The following is a 17,832-nucleotide window of genomic DNA, read 5'->3' as shown; positions in this document are numbered from 1 at the left end:
TTTTGCTTTTTGGAGGGCAATTGGGGTTAAGTAACTTGCCCAAGGTTACATGGCTAGTTTTTTTGTGTGTGGGTGTTAAATGTGTGAGGCCGGAACCAAACTGAGGTCCCCCTGACTGCTGAGCCGGTACTTTATTTACTGCACCATCTACCGCCCCAGTACCTATGTTTTTTGAGTCTGTTTTGTGTGAGTTCCCTGCTTTAAGGTAAGGTTTATGTTACCTATCTCTTAAATTAAAAATCAAAACAGTAAAAACTTTTTATAGTGTCTTGTGTTCCTTCATATATTTAAATTTATTTTTCTCAATTTAAATGAATTTTAACGTCCAATTAACTTCCACTAAAATTGAAGAAAAGCAAATACTAGCAAAACTTATATTTCATCACTTTTATTTATCATTAAAAATGAATGGCTATCGACTTTTTCTGGGAAATAACACTACAATTATATAAATATTTGCAATAATAAATATAAATATCTGCAAACCCCATTTTGGTATATTGACATTAATTACATTTTAATGAAGAATAAAGACTTCTGACACTTAAATGTGTGAAGACCTTGAAACTTCAAAGCAATTAAAATATATGTTAATAAGGGCCATTATCTGGTATGCATAAAGGTATTTTTGGGGAGTTGGTGGGGTTTTTTTTTTGTAGTTTTTCTTTCCTTTGTTAATATATACAATTTAGTTTCTGGTAATCATCAGCATTCCATACTGGACTTTCAGCTTATTTTTGCTCTAGTTTGGATCAAGTTCTGTAGGTAAGCTACTTTAAAATTTCATTTCCTAATTAGTAAACAAGCATTTAGTAAAGTGCCAGGTTCTGTTCTAAACACTGGGAATACAAAAAAAAGGCAAAACCAATTTCAGTTCTTAAGGAACTTGAGTTCAAATTGGATGGATGGGGGTTAGGCATCATGCAAATAAGATATATATGAAAAAAATGGAAGGAACTCTCCGGAAAGTATTAGGAACTTGGGGGCCTGGGATAGACTTCCTACAGAATGTGAGATTTTAATTGGTCTTGAAGAAAGTGAGAGAAAACAGCAAGTCACCCAGGATAGTTGGAATGTAGAGTGTGTGGAAGAGGGAGTAAAGCATAAGAGACTGAAGAGAGTGGTGATGGGATTAAGTTAGAAAACTCTTGAAATGAGGACTTGATATTTGATCCTAGAGGTCATAGGGATATGTTGTATCTTAAGGAGTACAAAATGCATAGTGATATCTGCTGCTGCTGTTTGTCCTTTGTTCTTGAAGAAGACCATGACATCAAGGAGGTAATGCCATGACAATCAAGTGAATTGGATTTAAATGAGGGAGGGCTGTGCAAAGTAACCAGTCTCACTTTTTTTTTTTCTTTTTGGAAGGCAATTGGGTTTTAAGTAACTTGCCCAAGGTCACAGGACTAGTCAGACTTTTTCCTCCCATCTGGGTTCAGTGACCAGATGTATATAGATCAGGACCACTGAAAATGACCTTGGATGAAGTGGGAGATCTTGACCTTTTTAAGAAACTGTGGTCTTTAACAGGTCTCAGTTTAACTGAGGCAGCAACAATTCACTGATTAAGGCTTAAATAAGAAATGAGGGGAAGATCCTCTGGGTTACTGGCCAAAACAGAAACAGTTGTTATTTTTACATTCTTTCTGAGCTAACCTGGGCCTGTATGATGACACAATGACCAAGTAGGACTCGGCCTGGGAGTTATTGTTGTCCAATCAAGGAGAGCCAGAGTGATTTGGTGTTAAGGCATATCGTTAGGAGAAAAGGTGAAAAACCATTTGAGAGATTAAAATTTACATTCCCTTTGGGCAAAGCACCCACAGGTAAGGGTATGATACCCTTTATGGAGAGAGAAGAAGGAAAGAAAAGCCATCCTACCCAGCTGGATGTTTGGTCCCCAGTGGGCAGTGTTCTTTGTTCTCGAAGAGGACCGTGGCATTAAGGAGGTGATGCCATGACATGCAAGTGAATTGGATGTAAGTGAGGGAGGGCTGTGCAACGTCACCATCCTCACCTTCTTTGCAGCCATGTGGTTCTGGTGGGGAGATAGAGATCAGGACTAGTGGAGATGGCTGTGGATGAAGTGGGAGACCTTGGCCTTTTTAAGCTAAGGTCTTTAACAGGTCTCAGTTTGACTGAAGCAATGCCTAATCGGTAATTAAGCCTAGGTAAGAAATGAGGCAGAAAATGGTTTCTTTTGCCTAGTTAAAAATCAGTCTGAGGGAAATTTCATTGGAAACCCAGTGAAAGACTCCTAATGAGTCAATAATGAGATTTAAGAGGAATAAGAAGCTATGTTGGATGATTGTAGGTAGGGAGAAGTGAGTTAGGGAGGTCACTTACAAAGATGACTGTTGTAATTCAGGGTGAGGCCTGAATAATAAGTAATAAGGGCCTGAACTTTAGTGGCTGTGTGATGGTGACACAAAAGTTTGCATATCTTGATGACTTGGAGGAAAGGTGGTTGGTGTCCTTGACAAAAATAAGGAATTTTTGCAGTAAGGATGATTTTGGGGGAAAGATAATGAATTCTGTTTTGAAAAGGCCACTTTTCTGATATTCCAGTAGAGGGGCTAGGGCTGGATATCTGGATATCTATCTTAGCTATGAATCATCTGCATAGTTAGAAAAAATAAAGTCACAAAAGAAAAAGGGATGCAGAACATATCCTTTGGGAAACCCAAGATTAATGGGCATGATGTGGATGACGAAGGACTTAAGAATTGCCATGTATGTGAAGTATATTTTCTGTTGTTTGAATATAGAGAGTTGTTCCTTAAAACAGCTTGGTAATTGCTCATTCAAATTGCTTTCAGATCCCCCATACAGTCTATACAAGAAAAAACAATAATTAATTTATTAATTTTAATAATATCATGATTTATATTTAATACATACTTAAGAATGTATACTTCTGAATTGATTTTGACTGTTTACAAAACTTTTCCTTACTTTTGGGTGATTTGCTTACCACCACTGAAGACGATTCAGAGAACATTGTGTTATCACTCAGGTTATTTCAAAGAGTTGGAAGGATATTTTTAGTGCTTAAATAATAACTCTGCAAGTTATACAGTTGAGGGGGGGGGAAACCTGCTACCTCCTTTTTGAAATTGGGCTTTTTAAAGAAAATTCAAAAATTACTTGGTCACCTTTGTAAAATGTAGATATTTACATGTGAATATAATATAGTAAGGATTCATTTCTTTAATATTTCACTTGATTTGTGGTAATGTTGTCTTACGATTTGAAGTTGCCTAGTTTTTTGTGGAAATGTTGCTTTTCAAATAATTAATACTTGTTTTTTCCTTCTAAGGCTGTTTTAAATATAACATCTTTTCTTCCATTTTCAACATTATCTACAGCATTTAAAACTCGAAGATGTATAGTGTCACTCCTAATGAGTCAATAATGAGATTTAAGAGGAATAAGAAGCTATGTTGGATGATTGTAGATAGTGGATATCCATTGTTGATGGTATAGTATTATTATGTTGTAAATTGTGAATAATGTCAAATCTTAGCTGGGGGGGAGTAAGGGTAGGCTTTTTAATTTTACTGAAGATCTATTGACTTCAGATATATCCCATAATTATGGATAAGCATTCATCAGTATTGCAAATTCTTGTTTAAACATTTCACTACAGCCAGATATAGTTGGCTGATGTTATTTTGTAATGCTCCTCTGCTTGTAAAACATAACTATTTAGCAATTAAGATTCAATTTAGTTTATGAAGTTACGTATAATGATTTTTCTTTTAGAGAAAAACACATTGCAGTAGTAGTAGTATTTATTAATTTACTTTGGCTATTTTATATTTTTATGCTTTTGGGGGCACTGTAATTTATCAAATTAAGAGGCAGTGTTGCATATTGAGCCAGTTTGGGAATCAAGAATACTTGGATTTTAAGTCTTGCCGTTTGCCTCATACTGGCTGTGTGAACCTGGGTAAGTCATTTAAGCTCCAAATTGATCTCTTAAAACTATTAAGTTTGAAGAGTAGTGACAATCTGCTTTGGTACCAGGCATTATGCCAATGAAATCTCAGATCTAGACGAACCCCCCCCCCCTTCTCCAAAATATTTCTACACACACATACGTGTGCGCGCACATACTCATGCGTGGTAGTGCGCATGTATGTTATGTATCTACAATCTACTTTACATAAGTTGAAAACATAGGTTGAAAAGAGTTTCCTAACTTTATAAACTAAATTGGAAATTGAGTTATCCTGTCAAGTGTCATTTCTTATGGTAATTTGCAAAGGTAATTTGAAAGCTTTCTGGCTATTACCTGACTTGGAGTGTAGAGAATAGTGGGAAGATGGCTAGTGAATTTGGGGAGGGTAACAGTGATCCAATATTTATAGGAATAGCTAAATGAATAGGCGTTATTTTAAAACAAAAGTGGGTAAGTGTTTTTTCCCCCACTTAGACTTTTTGTTACTAAGGTATGTGGACAAGATTCATTTAAAAAAAATTTTGTTTTTGTTTTTGTTTTTACTACTGTGTCTGCTCCTTTCTCCCTCCTTCCCTATTATAAGCATGCTTGTATGGAAAACCACTTTGGGAAAATAAGTTTTTGTCACATTTTATAATTTGGGTGTGGATTTTGTTTCATGATTTTGGAGGGGGGTGGGGAGGAGGCAGGGCAATTGGGGTTAAGTGACTTGCCCAAGGTCATATGGCTAGTAAGTGTTAAGTGTCTGAGGGCAGATTTGCACTCAGGTCCTCCTGACTCCAGGGCCGGTGCTGTATTTACTGTGCCACCTAGCTGCTCCTTTCACATGAGTTGGTTTTTGTAAACTACTGGGTTGTTTTTTTTTTAAGTCATTGAAACTAATGGAATTGTAATTTTGCTAAAAATCACCATTTATTTCCTTTATGGTATGTACTATTCCTGTTTCTTTATTATTATTTAGAAATAATTGCTAAGAACAAATGTCATATTGTTACTTATTAAAGTAAAACAAGCATATATCATCCAGTTCCAGGTACATTGAATTGTATTTTTTTTATAGCATTACTCTCATTTCTTTTGAAAGTGGTCCAGAATAAGCTACCATCACACCTTTTATTTACAAACCTGCATCCTGATTAACTAGAGCAAAATAATCTTAATCATTTACATTACTGTAGCCTTGAAACTCAGTCTTTGCAAGTCATTTAGTAATTCACTGAAATTTAAGAAGAAACTGAATATGATAAAATTCAAATAGTCACCACTTATATATCAATGGCATAAGGAACATAACAGTATCTTTGTCTTTAAAACAAGCCATTAATATTATTCATCAGAATTATTTTAAAAATCAATTAGTTTTTGAAATTGCTTGTAGTCCTTATTTTCCTTCATGATATTAAATCAGTTGTTTATATCAGGGTTGATTCTAACTCATAATTTTACTAAAATGATTTTTTTTCCTACTCTAAGCTTATTTTGGTAACTTGGTACCTTAATAAGCATTGCCTTCAGAATGCAGATTGATATATAATCATATTTAGAAGGTATATGCTATCTGTTTTAAAGAATAATTCATTTTGATAATAGTATTAATTTAGCTGTGTCAGGAAGTGGATGATTTATTTACTAAACTCAGTTGACATAATCAAAAGGTTGGAAGAAAAACCACCACAAAATAGCCTTAGTTTTGTCTATTGAAATGACTATGCATTTCTAATATTTTTGTAGAATTATTTTAATAAACCAATTAATGGAGAAATTTAAATGTCAGAATTATAAATATGTGAGGGAATTTTCCTGAAAGAAAAAGTATGTTTTCAGTCCAAGTAGCATATAAAGTTGAGCCTTACGCCTCCAACTTAATGTATAACATACTTAATTCATGTGCTTAGCCTTCTCCTTTTGATTTACCACTGACTGAAAACCTTAATCTCTCTATTTATTTATTTATTCATTCACTTATTTATTTGTTCATTCATTCATATATTTTTGCTTTTTGGAGGGCAATTGGGGTTAAGCGACTTCCCCACGGTCACATGGCTAGTAAGTGTTAAGTGTCTTGAGGCCCCATTTGAACTCAGATCCTCCTGACTCCAGCTCAAGTGCTTTATTCACTACACTACCTAGCCGCCCCAATTTCCCTATTTATTAATACACTAGATTTTTATGTTATAAAATCAAGCAGAATAGCTGACTTTGAGCTCCTTAGTCCTCTTCTGTTTCTTTCCTATTGGGTGGCTCTATTTCTCCTTCAGGGTGTAACAAGGAAGCAAGTGTCAAAAATTGTAGATGGGTAAGTAATTATTTTTGTAGGGGGTAGGGGTAAGACAAGATGCAGTTCTGCTTGGCAGAATTGTCTGTCTCTTCCATTTTGTCAGGTATGAATTTTAAGACTACTTAAATATGATTATTTTCAAATCAAATTGCGGGCTTTGTCTAGAGTATTATTTTATAGGGTTTATGCATATTGTATGGGGTATTTTCCAGTGGTTCTTTATATCTTATTAGATAGAATTGCTAATATCAATATGGAAATAAGACATTAACAGGTAGTCTTTTTAATTTTTTTAATGGGGTGGTATAATGCCAAAGTTGGTGGAAAGTTTTGTTTTTTAGAAAGTTTGGCCTTAAAATATTTTGATAAGTAAAGAATTTTCTATGTACAATTTTGGTTTGGGTAGAAATAGATGTGTTATGACTTGTGCACGTACAGTGATTTTACTTAAGATATTTTTAGGTTATAAAACATTGCCCACAGTTTACTATTCATTATTTCTGAATTTTCTATCCTGATAACTTTTAATGAGAAAGGTGAGTTCTATTGATTATCTACCTGTTTTTTTTAACACAATAATAATAGCTTTTCCTTCACGTAGATGTAGAGTATATTACAGAGTAGTAACTTTTTTCTTTTCTGATGCATTTTTCTTGTTTTTTAAGTGGGTGGGGGAGAACAGTCTTTATAGGTCTGGTCTGCAGGATCTTATTAAAGATTACTATTTCTATTCCTTTACCTCAAATTCCTAATGTAGTCCTGATCTTGTTTTCCTCCTCTTAAATATTAATTCCTTAGAGAAGAAAAGAGAAGGAGATTAAGTACCTTAAACTTACCATATGTTTTACATAAGTGAAGACTGTATTAATTTCAGATAAATGTATCCTGAAATACTGATATATTAATAAAAGGTTTTTTTAAGTCACTAGCATAAAAATCAGACAGTTTCCCTGGAATCAAGCTCTGATATTTTTTTTTCTGTCATCAAATGTCTCTTTACTGCATAGGGAATTCATACAATTTGCCCATCATTTCATAGAAGTTTTGACTTTATTTTGCCACTGACATTGGAAAATAGTCTGATTTGTTGTGGATAGTAATAATTTTGAAGCTTCCTAAGCCTTGTCAGCATAATTTTATAGACAGGCTTCCTATAAAATAAATAAAAAGCTAATATTGTTCATCAGAGTCCTATAATAAGTAGCATTGAGGGAGTTCTGTTAATAATAAAGGCTTGGAGATGAGCAAAATATTTAATAATTGCTCAATGTAGTATTCTGATTTGTTTGTGACATTTTGTTTTGCAAATAAGCATTCTATTTGAAAAGTTTGGCTCTTTTTTTTTCTTAGTTTTTTGCTCTTTTCAGTTGCTTAACATGAGGCTTTTGTTATTCAAAATGTGATTTTAAAATTGCTATGAAATGATGTTCATGTAGCTTTATAAGGGAATGCTTTCTGTATTCAGTAATTTGGGTTAAGGTGAAAAAATATCTGAATCTTTCTGATACATTCATACCATTTGCAGCCTCTTTATTATAAATTCCAACAATGTAGCAGTGTTAAATGGCCTTTAAAATTATTTTTGAGGTTTCTCCCTTCCCCCCCCCCCGCCCAGTTATTTTTAGCTATTATGTTTTCTGGTAAATAACTTGTAATCTTGAATTTTCTTCTCAGCTCGCTATTTCAGCATGGATTTTGTGTGCCCCTTGGAAGCATTTTTCTTTAATTACAGCTTTCTTAATTGTAAAAGGGCAGTCTTTTTTTTTTATCTAATTCTCACTGTTGAGAATTGGAAACTGATAAAAAACGTTTAATAGTTTGTTAAAGGGTTGTAGATTACCTCCTTACTTAATGAACTTTGAAAAGCGTAAGTACTAAAGATAAAAAAATGTTGATAAAGGCCTCTTGAGATTTTATGTATTGTGTGTGTGTGTGTGCAGGTTCAGTACTAAAAGTAGAATTGTTTCTTAGGTTTTTTATAATGCACATTAGGAAGAGCTTTGACTTTAAATTCCTATCTGTAATGAAAAACATTTTCAACTCCTGCTTGATGAAATTTCCTCTTTTATAGATAGATAGGTATTCATCCCGGATGAAAAGCACTTCAACTCAATGCATGTACTCTGTCCCCTTTCCAGGTTACCAAAAAGTATCCTGCAGCAATCCACTTAGAGAAGTGGCCATTAGCCTTGAAGAGGACTAATTAAATGATGTTAGCAGAAGGAGGATTGACTTTTTCTTGGTTTTGTGTATATTAAACAAGTATAAAATGATTTAGAATTCTAATTATTATATACTATTGACTTTGCTTAGGGTGATTCTCTGTAAAATAGCTGTCATCCAAACTTCTTCTACTCAGTAAATTTTTTTGCCAGGAATTAGGCTTATTTACTTTGAAGACTTAATTTTGGACATCCTTAGATGTAATGGGGCATAATGACTCAGTTACTATTTGTATCTTCATTGAAAACAAAATTTGAATTTCATAAGGGAATACTTTTGTAAACAAACCAGTTTAAAGACCTGCATGCCAAATCTACTTTGAGATTATTGCAGTCACTCCTGGTTCCTTTACCATAAGAAAAGTGTATATTATCTGGGAAATTTGAATAAAGCACATATTTCTGTCTTTCCTATATAGATAGAAAGTAAAGATGGTAATTTTTAAGTTTAAAAAGTCTAAGGAGAAAATGAGTTTTTTAAGGTGTGAAGCATATGTAAAGGCAACAAGATTTTTTATATAATTCAATACCTGTCATTAGGAGTCCTTATTGATAATAGGTTTAAGATTGACCAAAGACAGTATTAGGTCCTAGGAAATAAATATATGAAATTTATTTTTCAAAAAAGTTAATAAACTTTAAAAATAGTAATAATAAATGAATTAATGAAAAATACTTTCACCCCCATATCTAAATGTTTTTACTTTTGCATACTATAAGTTAAGAAGCTTTTTATTCTTAAGAAGTTTATTTTCATAAGGCCCATATACTTTATATTTTTTGGAGTACAAAGGAGTTGATAAATTTAATCTCCAGTTTATTTCTCTTCTGGGTAACAGGGGTAGCTGATATAAATATGATATAAGCAGGACCCTGATTATAAGGCAGGCAATTTAATACTTTTTAAATCAAAATGCTAAATGTCTCATATTTTTAGTCACACATTATAACCTAATGATTGTGTCTTTAAATGTTAAATGTTGTTCAGTGTATCCAAGGAAATAATTAGAAAGGAAATACTTCAGGAAAGTTATTAAAAATATTTCTTAAAAAGCTCATTGATTTATTATGATTAGTTATGATTATTATTGAAAAATGGTGGCTTGAAAAATATTTTGATCCTCTATGATGCTAAATAAGTGACGTATTAACCATGCTCTTCTACCAATAGACTGATCCTGGTTGGAGTCTCTGCTAGGCCCTATTGAGTATTTATTTGATACTTATTACCGGTATATTTTCATGGAAGGAAAATGTCTGGAAATTAGAGCATCTTAAATGCAGTAACTCATATAAGTGCATCATTGGAAATGTGTAAGCATCCTTATACTGAAGCTTTTAAGTATGACTGATGTTTTAAACTATTTCTCATATGAAATGGAATTTTGAAGGGAATTGCTTTATGGAGTCTGGTTTTCAAGTATTTTGGCCCCGTGTAGCTACAAGTACAAAAAAATTAAGCCCATCTTATGGCCTAATATGAAAGGGCTTTGATAATTGTTCTGTAAATAGATAAATGACACAAATTTAGCATCACTGGTTTGAAATGCGAATGTTTCCTTCATTTTGCAGCTGACTAAAAGCTTAGCCCAATACATGAATGATGTTAGACAATTAACTGGATATTTAGGAAGAAAAGTTTGCTCCGCAAGATTTATTCCTATCATGTGTCTAGGCTGATCCAGCAAAGCTGAAGCACAGCAAGGAAGTGTGCTGGTTGCTTCCTTCCTTCCTTCATCTAGTGTTCCTTTTGAATGGTTTTCTGTCTGGTACCTCTCTTGTACCTTTTAAAATTAATCACGTGTTTCTATGACTTGCTCTGCAATAGCTGAGTACCCACAGATTCCCATGTTATTGTGGTTGGCTACATTATTTTAGTGCTGGAAATAAAACATTAGATTGAGTGGGGAAGAAAATCTTAATCCATCTTTAAAATATTATCATTTGATCTCTTATTAGAGGGAAAAACCATTATCATTCTCCTTAGCTGAAAAAGATAGTTGGAGATAAATCCTGTTTCATTTAAAATTTTAAGGGATTTTGTTTTGAAATTAGTGTTTAGAGGATATTTTTATTATATGTCAATTTTTTAAATTTAAGCATAGAACCAAGGATTTCCAATTTCACTTCTGTGATTTGGAATGGAAAGTACTACTAAGTAATGGGTGGTTTCTATATAAGATAGAAAGAAATAAGTTTTGGAGTGATTAGAAACAATGATCATTGTAGCAGTAGGAAAACTAATTGAGGATGTTGACATTTTTATGAAATTATTCTTGTAGTGTTCACAGTATATTGGCATTTATAATAATGTATACTAAAATCTTGGAATTTTTTTTTTTAGGTTCACTTAGTGATTCTAATAGTAATTAACTGCAAATATTTTTTGTACTTTTATCATGGAAAATGCTGTCCCAATTTAATCTTTTGTTTTATTTTAGATGGGAAATATAAAATCATAAGAACGATAGGTTGACTGTGACAACTATGTTTACTTACAGAGAGAACAGGAAATGAGAATGGGTGATTTGGGTCCCCGTGGAGCAATAAACATGGGAGGTAGGGATTTGAAGCAAAAGGCTTCTGTAACTTCCTTAAAATTCTTTGGGACTGTATATGTTATTTGTGGTGTTTACTTTTCAGTGAGAGACTATTTTTAAGTTCATGGAATTAGTACTTTTGTGTTTATACTGAAATCAGGTGTATTTTTTAAACACTCAATGGCAGTTACATATTTTAAGGTAATGTGCCCAGAAGAAACCATGCATTTTGTTTAAGTTTAAAAGTAATCAGCCAATTTTGGGGGTGGGGGGTAGGGTCAGTAGTTCTTACAAGCTTTCATTTTTATAAAGTTTAGTTTTTCTAACCTGGAAGCAATTAAGCTAAGTCTATAACTTTGCTAAAAAATAAAAATTAATTATAATTGACAAGGATACAAATATTTTTTGGTAACGTTAGCTAAGCTTTCCATGTTTTATGGAATGGGTTTCAGATGGTTGTCTTACATTCAGCCTCCTTTTTATTTGATGTTTTCTATTGGGACCAGCAGGTCCTACTGTGATATTTCTGAGAATTTGTGAATTCATTCAATTTCAAATTGAATTAAATTCATAGTAATTCAAGAATTACCTTGTTCCTTCTTTTTGAGTCTTAAGTACCCTTGTATCATATCACTATTGTCATTGCTTATTAAAAATCTGTCATCCAGAGTTAATTTAAAACCTATTATTGAACCCTTCTCTAGGGGAACTTTATTTTCCATTAGAGCTTGAGAGAAAGAAGAATATATAATAACAAAAAATTGTGTTTTACAGTAAATAATACAATAAGATTAATTTTTGAGTGGAGGCTGATTTCAAAATTCATTGAGAGATCATTATGGATTAGAGTACCTTAAGATGACTGCATTATAAATTCATGGTTTTAACATTAGATAACCTTGGAAAATGCAGAGGTACCTGAGATAGTGAAAATTTTGTTTGCTTGAAATATTGAGATAAATTCTAACATCTTTTCCAGAAAACCTTTATTCTTGGGTATTAAATTTAGATTTTCTATCTTTGTAAGTAAATACCTCTCTTAGGACTTCTAGTTACTCTTTTTTTAAACCTAGGAGGGTCTGTCTCTTGAAGTGTTCATATATTTTGACTAGGTTTATAGGATTAATGAATGGAGAATAGGAAAATCTCTAGTAAATTTGACATAGGAGTTTCTAGAATATAGTTTAGATGGCCAGTGTATAATTGCTAGTTATATTTCATATCAGTTCCTTGTTAAGGAACCTTTCTTCTGACTAGTTGTATCTCGTAGAGATGTGGTGGAGATTTGACTCCTGACTTCTTTAATCAATCTTTCATCTTTAATATAGTAACATTCCATTACTTCAATTAGAACTTTGAATCAAATTGCATTTTGATTCATTGGACTCACTGTTATAAAGGAGCTTTTTTTTTTCCCTTTGGTAAAAATATCTTGCTTTTAGTACCACAAGGTAAAATAATGTAGAAATGGAGAAAAGATTCTTTATCAGTTCTTCCATTTCTTAAATACCAACATAGGTGACTGATCTTTGCTATCAGAAAGGAGAATCTGATTTCTTAACTTTTTCTGTTTAAAATTAAAATATAAGCAGTTCCTAACTTACTTGTAACTTAGAAAGTATAACCTAACCAGAATGTATGGCCTCATCCTTCCTAATGCTTTAAGAGACTTAACTACCAATGTCATTTGACCTGTAATGAAAGTAATTGGATGTTTTAAAGAATCTTTGTGCTCCCAAGTAGAGTTAAGTGAAAAAGTTGAGGAAACCAATAATAATTTAGGTGGAGTTGATCTGATCCTGTGGCAGGTTTAAATCATGTTTTCTGAGTTTTTATTTTTTTATTTGCTTTACATTGCCTGAAATATCTCTCCTTTATTTAGGTTAACTATTATATTTTTAAACTGAAAATACCTCTAGTTGGGTTAATAGGACAGTGACTGCAGTCTTTCAGATCATAAATTTGTAAATTAGTTCAGATTATTCTTACTATAGCTCTCTGGGGAAAGGGGGATGGTAAGTAATTTTGAAACATGGGATGTTTTAATAGGTCTAGAAATGAGAAAAATTCATACTAAAAGTAGTACCCACAATTAATATTAATATTGTTGTAATGTATGTCAGTTATATATGGGGACTGATATAAGTTATTTTGGAGGGCTTGCCTGAAAACCTCTTTACTGCTATTCATAAAGGAAAGTGGATGTCAGTATCATTTGATTGACCTGTAAGTTGGGAACTGCCTATATTGTCAGTATTTAAAAGGAAAGGATAATAAACAGAATGTTATATTTCTATGTAGTCCTTGTACTTTTGTAGTTGTGGGGTATTTATTATACCCCACTTAGAGATTAAATTCTATGACAAGTCTATTATGATGACAATAACTATGTAATATAAAAATTTCAAGCCCCAGCTTTTAACACATTTCTAGTAATATATGCTTTCTTGGATTCTACGGAAAGAAGAGTTTACAAAAGTGGGTCCTTTGATGAGTTGGTTATGTCAATATTTCTTTTGTATTTGTCGCTTATTTTTAAATTAAATTTAGAAACTCGCCTGAAATTGTCAAAAAAAAATTTTAAGCTTTATGTAGGATATAGTATTTTTTTCCCCATATCATTCACAAAATTCACTTGTTAGTTTGGAACTGTGGTGTGGCTGTACTTAAAGGTTGTTTTTTAATAATATTATGTAATTACATAAAAACAGCATTATTTTTGGTACTTTCTAGTCAGAAATTTGTCTTGTCTGTTAGATATCTTAGAAAGGTAATGAGAATTTTTTCCCAGTAATTTGCCTCCATTGTTTTGCCTCTAAATATATATATTTTTTTATAGTATATGATGTATAAAGTTAGATTCTTGATAGTATTTTGCTATTACTTTAAACTTCCTTAACTACTCTTAGACAATTATGTTGGTCCTAGTTGTTGGAAATTTATTAAATTGGGAAACTCATGTAATGCTATTTGCTGTTTACTGTTTTTTTAAATAAGGAAGTTTCTTGCTGCACTGCACTTTTCAATAAATTTGATGCTTAATTTGCTTTCTTTACATTGGAGGCAATAATTGAGGGGAAAAAATCCATTTCAGAGTAAATAATAGCTAAATTTCAAACCTGAAGAAAAATGGTTTTGACTAATTAAAAAAATTCAATTTGTAGATCTCTTAAATACTTTATTTTAAATGCATGTAAAATCTAAGATAGGACAGCTCTAAGTATAGATTGTTTTGCATAGATGCGTTTAGCCCAGCACCTGCTGGTAACCAAGGTCCTCCTCCAATGATGGGTATGAATATGAACAACAGAGGAACTATACCTGGCCCACCTCTGGGTCCTGGTCCTGCCTTGGGACCAGAAGGAGCTGCAAATATGGGAACTCCAATGATGCCAGATAATGGAGCAGTGGTAATGTATCATAAAACTTATTTTAACTCTATTCAGCTATATCATGATACACTTCTGCAACAAAGATAACTTCACACTTAACATAATTTGGCATCTTTTTGGCCGGGGGGGGGGGGGGGGGAGAGAAGGCAGCCAAATTTGGCAAAATAATTATAGAATGTTAAAATATTTCAATATTGTTAAGAAAGTAGTAATTCAAATGGGTTTTCTTTAAATGAGACTGGCTACTGTGCTATAGTATTGTGCATCTGCATAATGAAGTCTTGTAGCAATGAGGAAGACTAAAATTATCTTATTATCTTTACATTTTACTGTGCATATATGATGGTGCCTTTCACTCGCATTTAAAACATTTTCCATTATATCAAACAATAATGGACGAGTATTGTAAGAGGTTTACTTGACCTTATTTTTATTCATCTATCAACAAGTAGCCTTTACTTTTGTTGTGAGGCCAAAAAAGTCTTAATATGTTTAAATTAAGTCTTGTGAAGACACTCAAAATTTAACAAAAATATTTAGAATAACTTGAGACTATTTTTACTTGGACATGTAGTTTGTATGTTATTGTTGAATTTCTTACTCTTATATTTGAGCAGTTTTTAAAGAATATGATTTTAATGTTTTCAAGCATTTCAAGAGTGTGAAGATATCTTTGGGTGGCCTAAATATTTTAAATTTTAATTTTATTTGTTGCCATTTTTATTATATTTTCAGAATAGTAACCAGAATGTGTATATTTTTTTTTGAAAAATTATTTTTTTGATAATTTAGTTGGTGGTTTTAGTTTATTCTAGCTTAGTTTTATAGACATAAAACATGTATTTGATAAGTGAAATTTGCATGAACAGGATTGGTTAGGGTGTGTTCTCAGACTTTCTGAAATGGTAGTTCTTATCAACACAAAAAAAAAGATTATCCTGTGCCAAAATAGGAACCATTCAGAAGCATCATTTTTGTAGTATTAACAGTGCTCTGTATATCCTTATGCAGATGCAGTGCATATTATACTTTATGATTCTTTTTGTAATTTATGCATTTAAGTTGTGATGGATTACAGTAATAATAGCTGGTATTTTTATAGTGCTTTAAAGTTTGCAAAGCATGTTGCAGGCATCATCTTGTTTGAGGTAGAGCTGCTCTTATCACTCCTGTTTTACAGTTGAGCAAACAGAGGCTGAGAGAGGTTGTGACTTACCTAAGGTCACATAATTCTTTTAAAAAACTTACTTAAGGGCGAAGCACTTTGCTAAAGCACTTTACAGATAATTATCTTATTCCATCCTCACAACAACTCTTTGAGGTAGGTGCTGTTGTTATTCACATTTTATAGTTGAAGACACTGAGGCAAATAAAAGGTTAAGTATTTGCCCAGGGTCACACAGCTAGTAAGTGTCTCTGGCTGAATTTGAGCTCAGGTCTTTCTGATTTCTAGATCTAGCACTCTATCCATTGTACCATCTAGCTGCCTAAGATAATTTTTAAGTATCTGAGGCAGGGTTTGAACTCAGTTGTTCCTGGCTCCTAGTCCAGTCTTTCCATTTGTACTATGATGCCTCTGTATAATGAAACATAATTGGTGTGTTAAGAAAACTTTTAATATACCTAGAAATATAGGAACCAAGTGTTGTATTCATTGGCCTAAAAGCTATTTTTAAGGTTTTTTTTTTTTGTTAGTTGGACAGCTTTTAATCCTAAATCTTAAATTGGCTTGGTCTTCTTAAATTTTTTTTTTTTTCCATCCAGGCCGTGGTAGTATTCAAGACTACGTTGCAGCATTAGTATTTTTAATGTGTTGTATGCTGGGGTTTTTTTTTCTTTTTACATAGAAATGTGATAGCATGTGATACAGATTTTAATGTAGATATTACTAATTACTAGGTTTTTTGTACAATAAATTTTTCAGTAATCTTTGAGAAATGCCATATGCTTTTGACTTTTATTTATGTTACATAGGATGTTTGAAATAATTTTTACTTAAATAGAATATATAATGAACTATTTTTGACCATTTACTTAGAAAATATTTTACCTCCTTTTTGCTGTGTTGATTTTCAAAAATACAGATTTCTCTTAGATCAAGAGAATGCCTTGTAAGTCTTTTTTGAAGGAAATAATTTTAAATATGAAGTTAATATATACCACACATAAAAATTAATTTTCTTCTGTTTAATGAAATTGGGGCAAAGCATTAGCAATGTGTAATTCTTCAGCTGCCTTTTGCATAGAGACTAATTAAAATGCTCCTTTCTTCCTTCTATGTGTGATCCTGATTCTGCTGGACTTTCTGCTGAACTTCATGACACCACCACTTGGGATTTTGATTATTTTCTCATACTTTAATATTTATTGTATTCTAAATGGACTTAATGTTTATTATGTGGTGCAATAGCATAATGATAGATTTTCCCAAGGACCACCATCTCAGATGGGTTCACCTATGGGAAGTAGAACAGGTACTGAAACCCCTCAGACACCAATGAGTGGTGTAGGTCCTGTAAGTGGTGGTCCTGGTGGCTTTGGTAGAGGAAGCCAAGGGGGAAACTTTGAAGGACCTAACAAACGTCGCAGATATTAAGAATCTTTCAGTCCTTGCAATTTAGAGAGAAGAAAATTTAGTGGTATGCCTTTATAATTTTACCTGTTTTCTGAAAGAAATGGTTTTATTGTTAATGTAGTCTTTTCAAAGTTTCTTTTGTAAAACCTGAAGTTTTTGTATTTTTTTTCCTTTAGTCGTACATAAGCTTTGTAGTCTAGAGTGGAAATGATGATGCTCATCATTGTGAAAGTCAAATGTGTTTGTGACTTTAGCTAAATATAAACATGCGATCGTACTGTAAAACTTGTGCAGATACTTGATCTCAATAAAGAAATCACTTTGAATAATTTGAAATATTATTAGTAGTATGCTCCTTTAAAGTATTACCTGACTTTGCTGTACTAATAATAACCTTTTGGTTGCTTTAACTTAAAGTCAGCTATACAAAAATAAGATTCCATGATTTTTAGTTGTAAACTAGCAAGTAGCACTGGACTTTGCAAGACTTGTGGTTAATACCTGATGTATTACGGGGTTGAAAGATAGTGAAACATCTGAAGAAGTCATAACATTTGTACAAACCATTAATGTGTTCTGTAAAATCAAGGTTATACTGTATATGGTTTTGAAGTTAGACTAGACGAGAAATATCAAGAAAATCTGTCCTGTGTTCAATTTTCCAAATAAATATTTTGATTCTTGGCGAAAGCTGTTTGAAGGCCAATCTCCTTTGCTTAATTTTAATTTAGAAAATCTATTTGGACCTGTAATAATTAACTTTGTTATATTACTATCAACACTTAAATTGTGTACATAGCAAATGTAGCAATTTCACCACCACCTATACTCCAAAAAAAGAAAGGTTTGGCTTTGTCT

The 17,832-nt window shown here is 32.4% G+C and overlaps 1 protein-coding gene across 1 annotated transcript in view; it reads left to right on the top strand.

Annotated features, from left to right (window-relative positions):
- PSPC1 (paraspeckle component 1) overlaps positions 1-17,310 on the top strand; it is a 57,076-nt gene extending 39,766 nt beyond the window's left edge. The window contains exons 7-9 of the mRNA XM_069080051.1: positions 10,969-11,026; positions 14,248-14,417; positions 16,810-17,310. Of these exons, the coding sequence (XP_068936152.1) occupies positions 10,969-11,026; positions 14,248-14,417; positions 16,810-16,995 (414 nt within the window). The 3' untranslated portion in view covers positions 16,996-17,310. The remainder of the gene's footprint in view (positions 1-10,968; positions 11,027-14,247; positions 14,418-16,809) is intronic.
- The last annotated feature ends 522 nt before the right edge of the window (positions 17,311-17,832 follow it).

The sequence above is a fragment of the Petaurus breviceps genome, unplaced genomic scaffold (assembly GCF_028583685.1).
Source record: "Petaurus breviceps papuanus isolate PSGF00001 unplaced genomic scaffold, PetGlider_PUasm1.0 91133, whole genome shotgun sequence".
Lineage (NCBI taxonomy): Eukaryota > Metazoa > Chordata > Mammalia > Diprotodontia > Petauridae > Petaurus > Petaurus breviceps.
The sequence above is the reverse complement of the archived record's forward strand: the minus strand, read 5'-3'. Positions and strand labels throughout refer to the sequence as shown.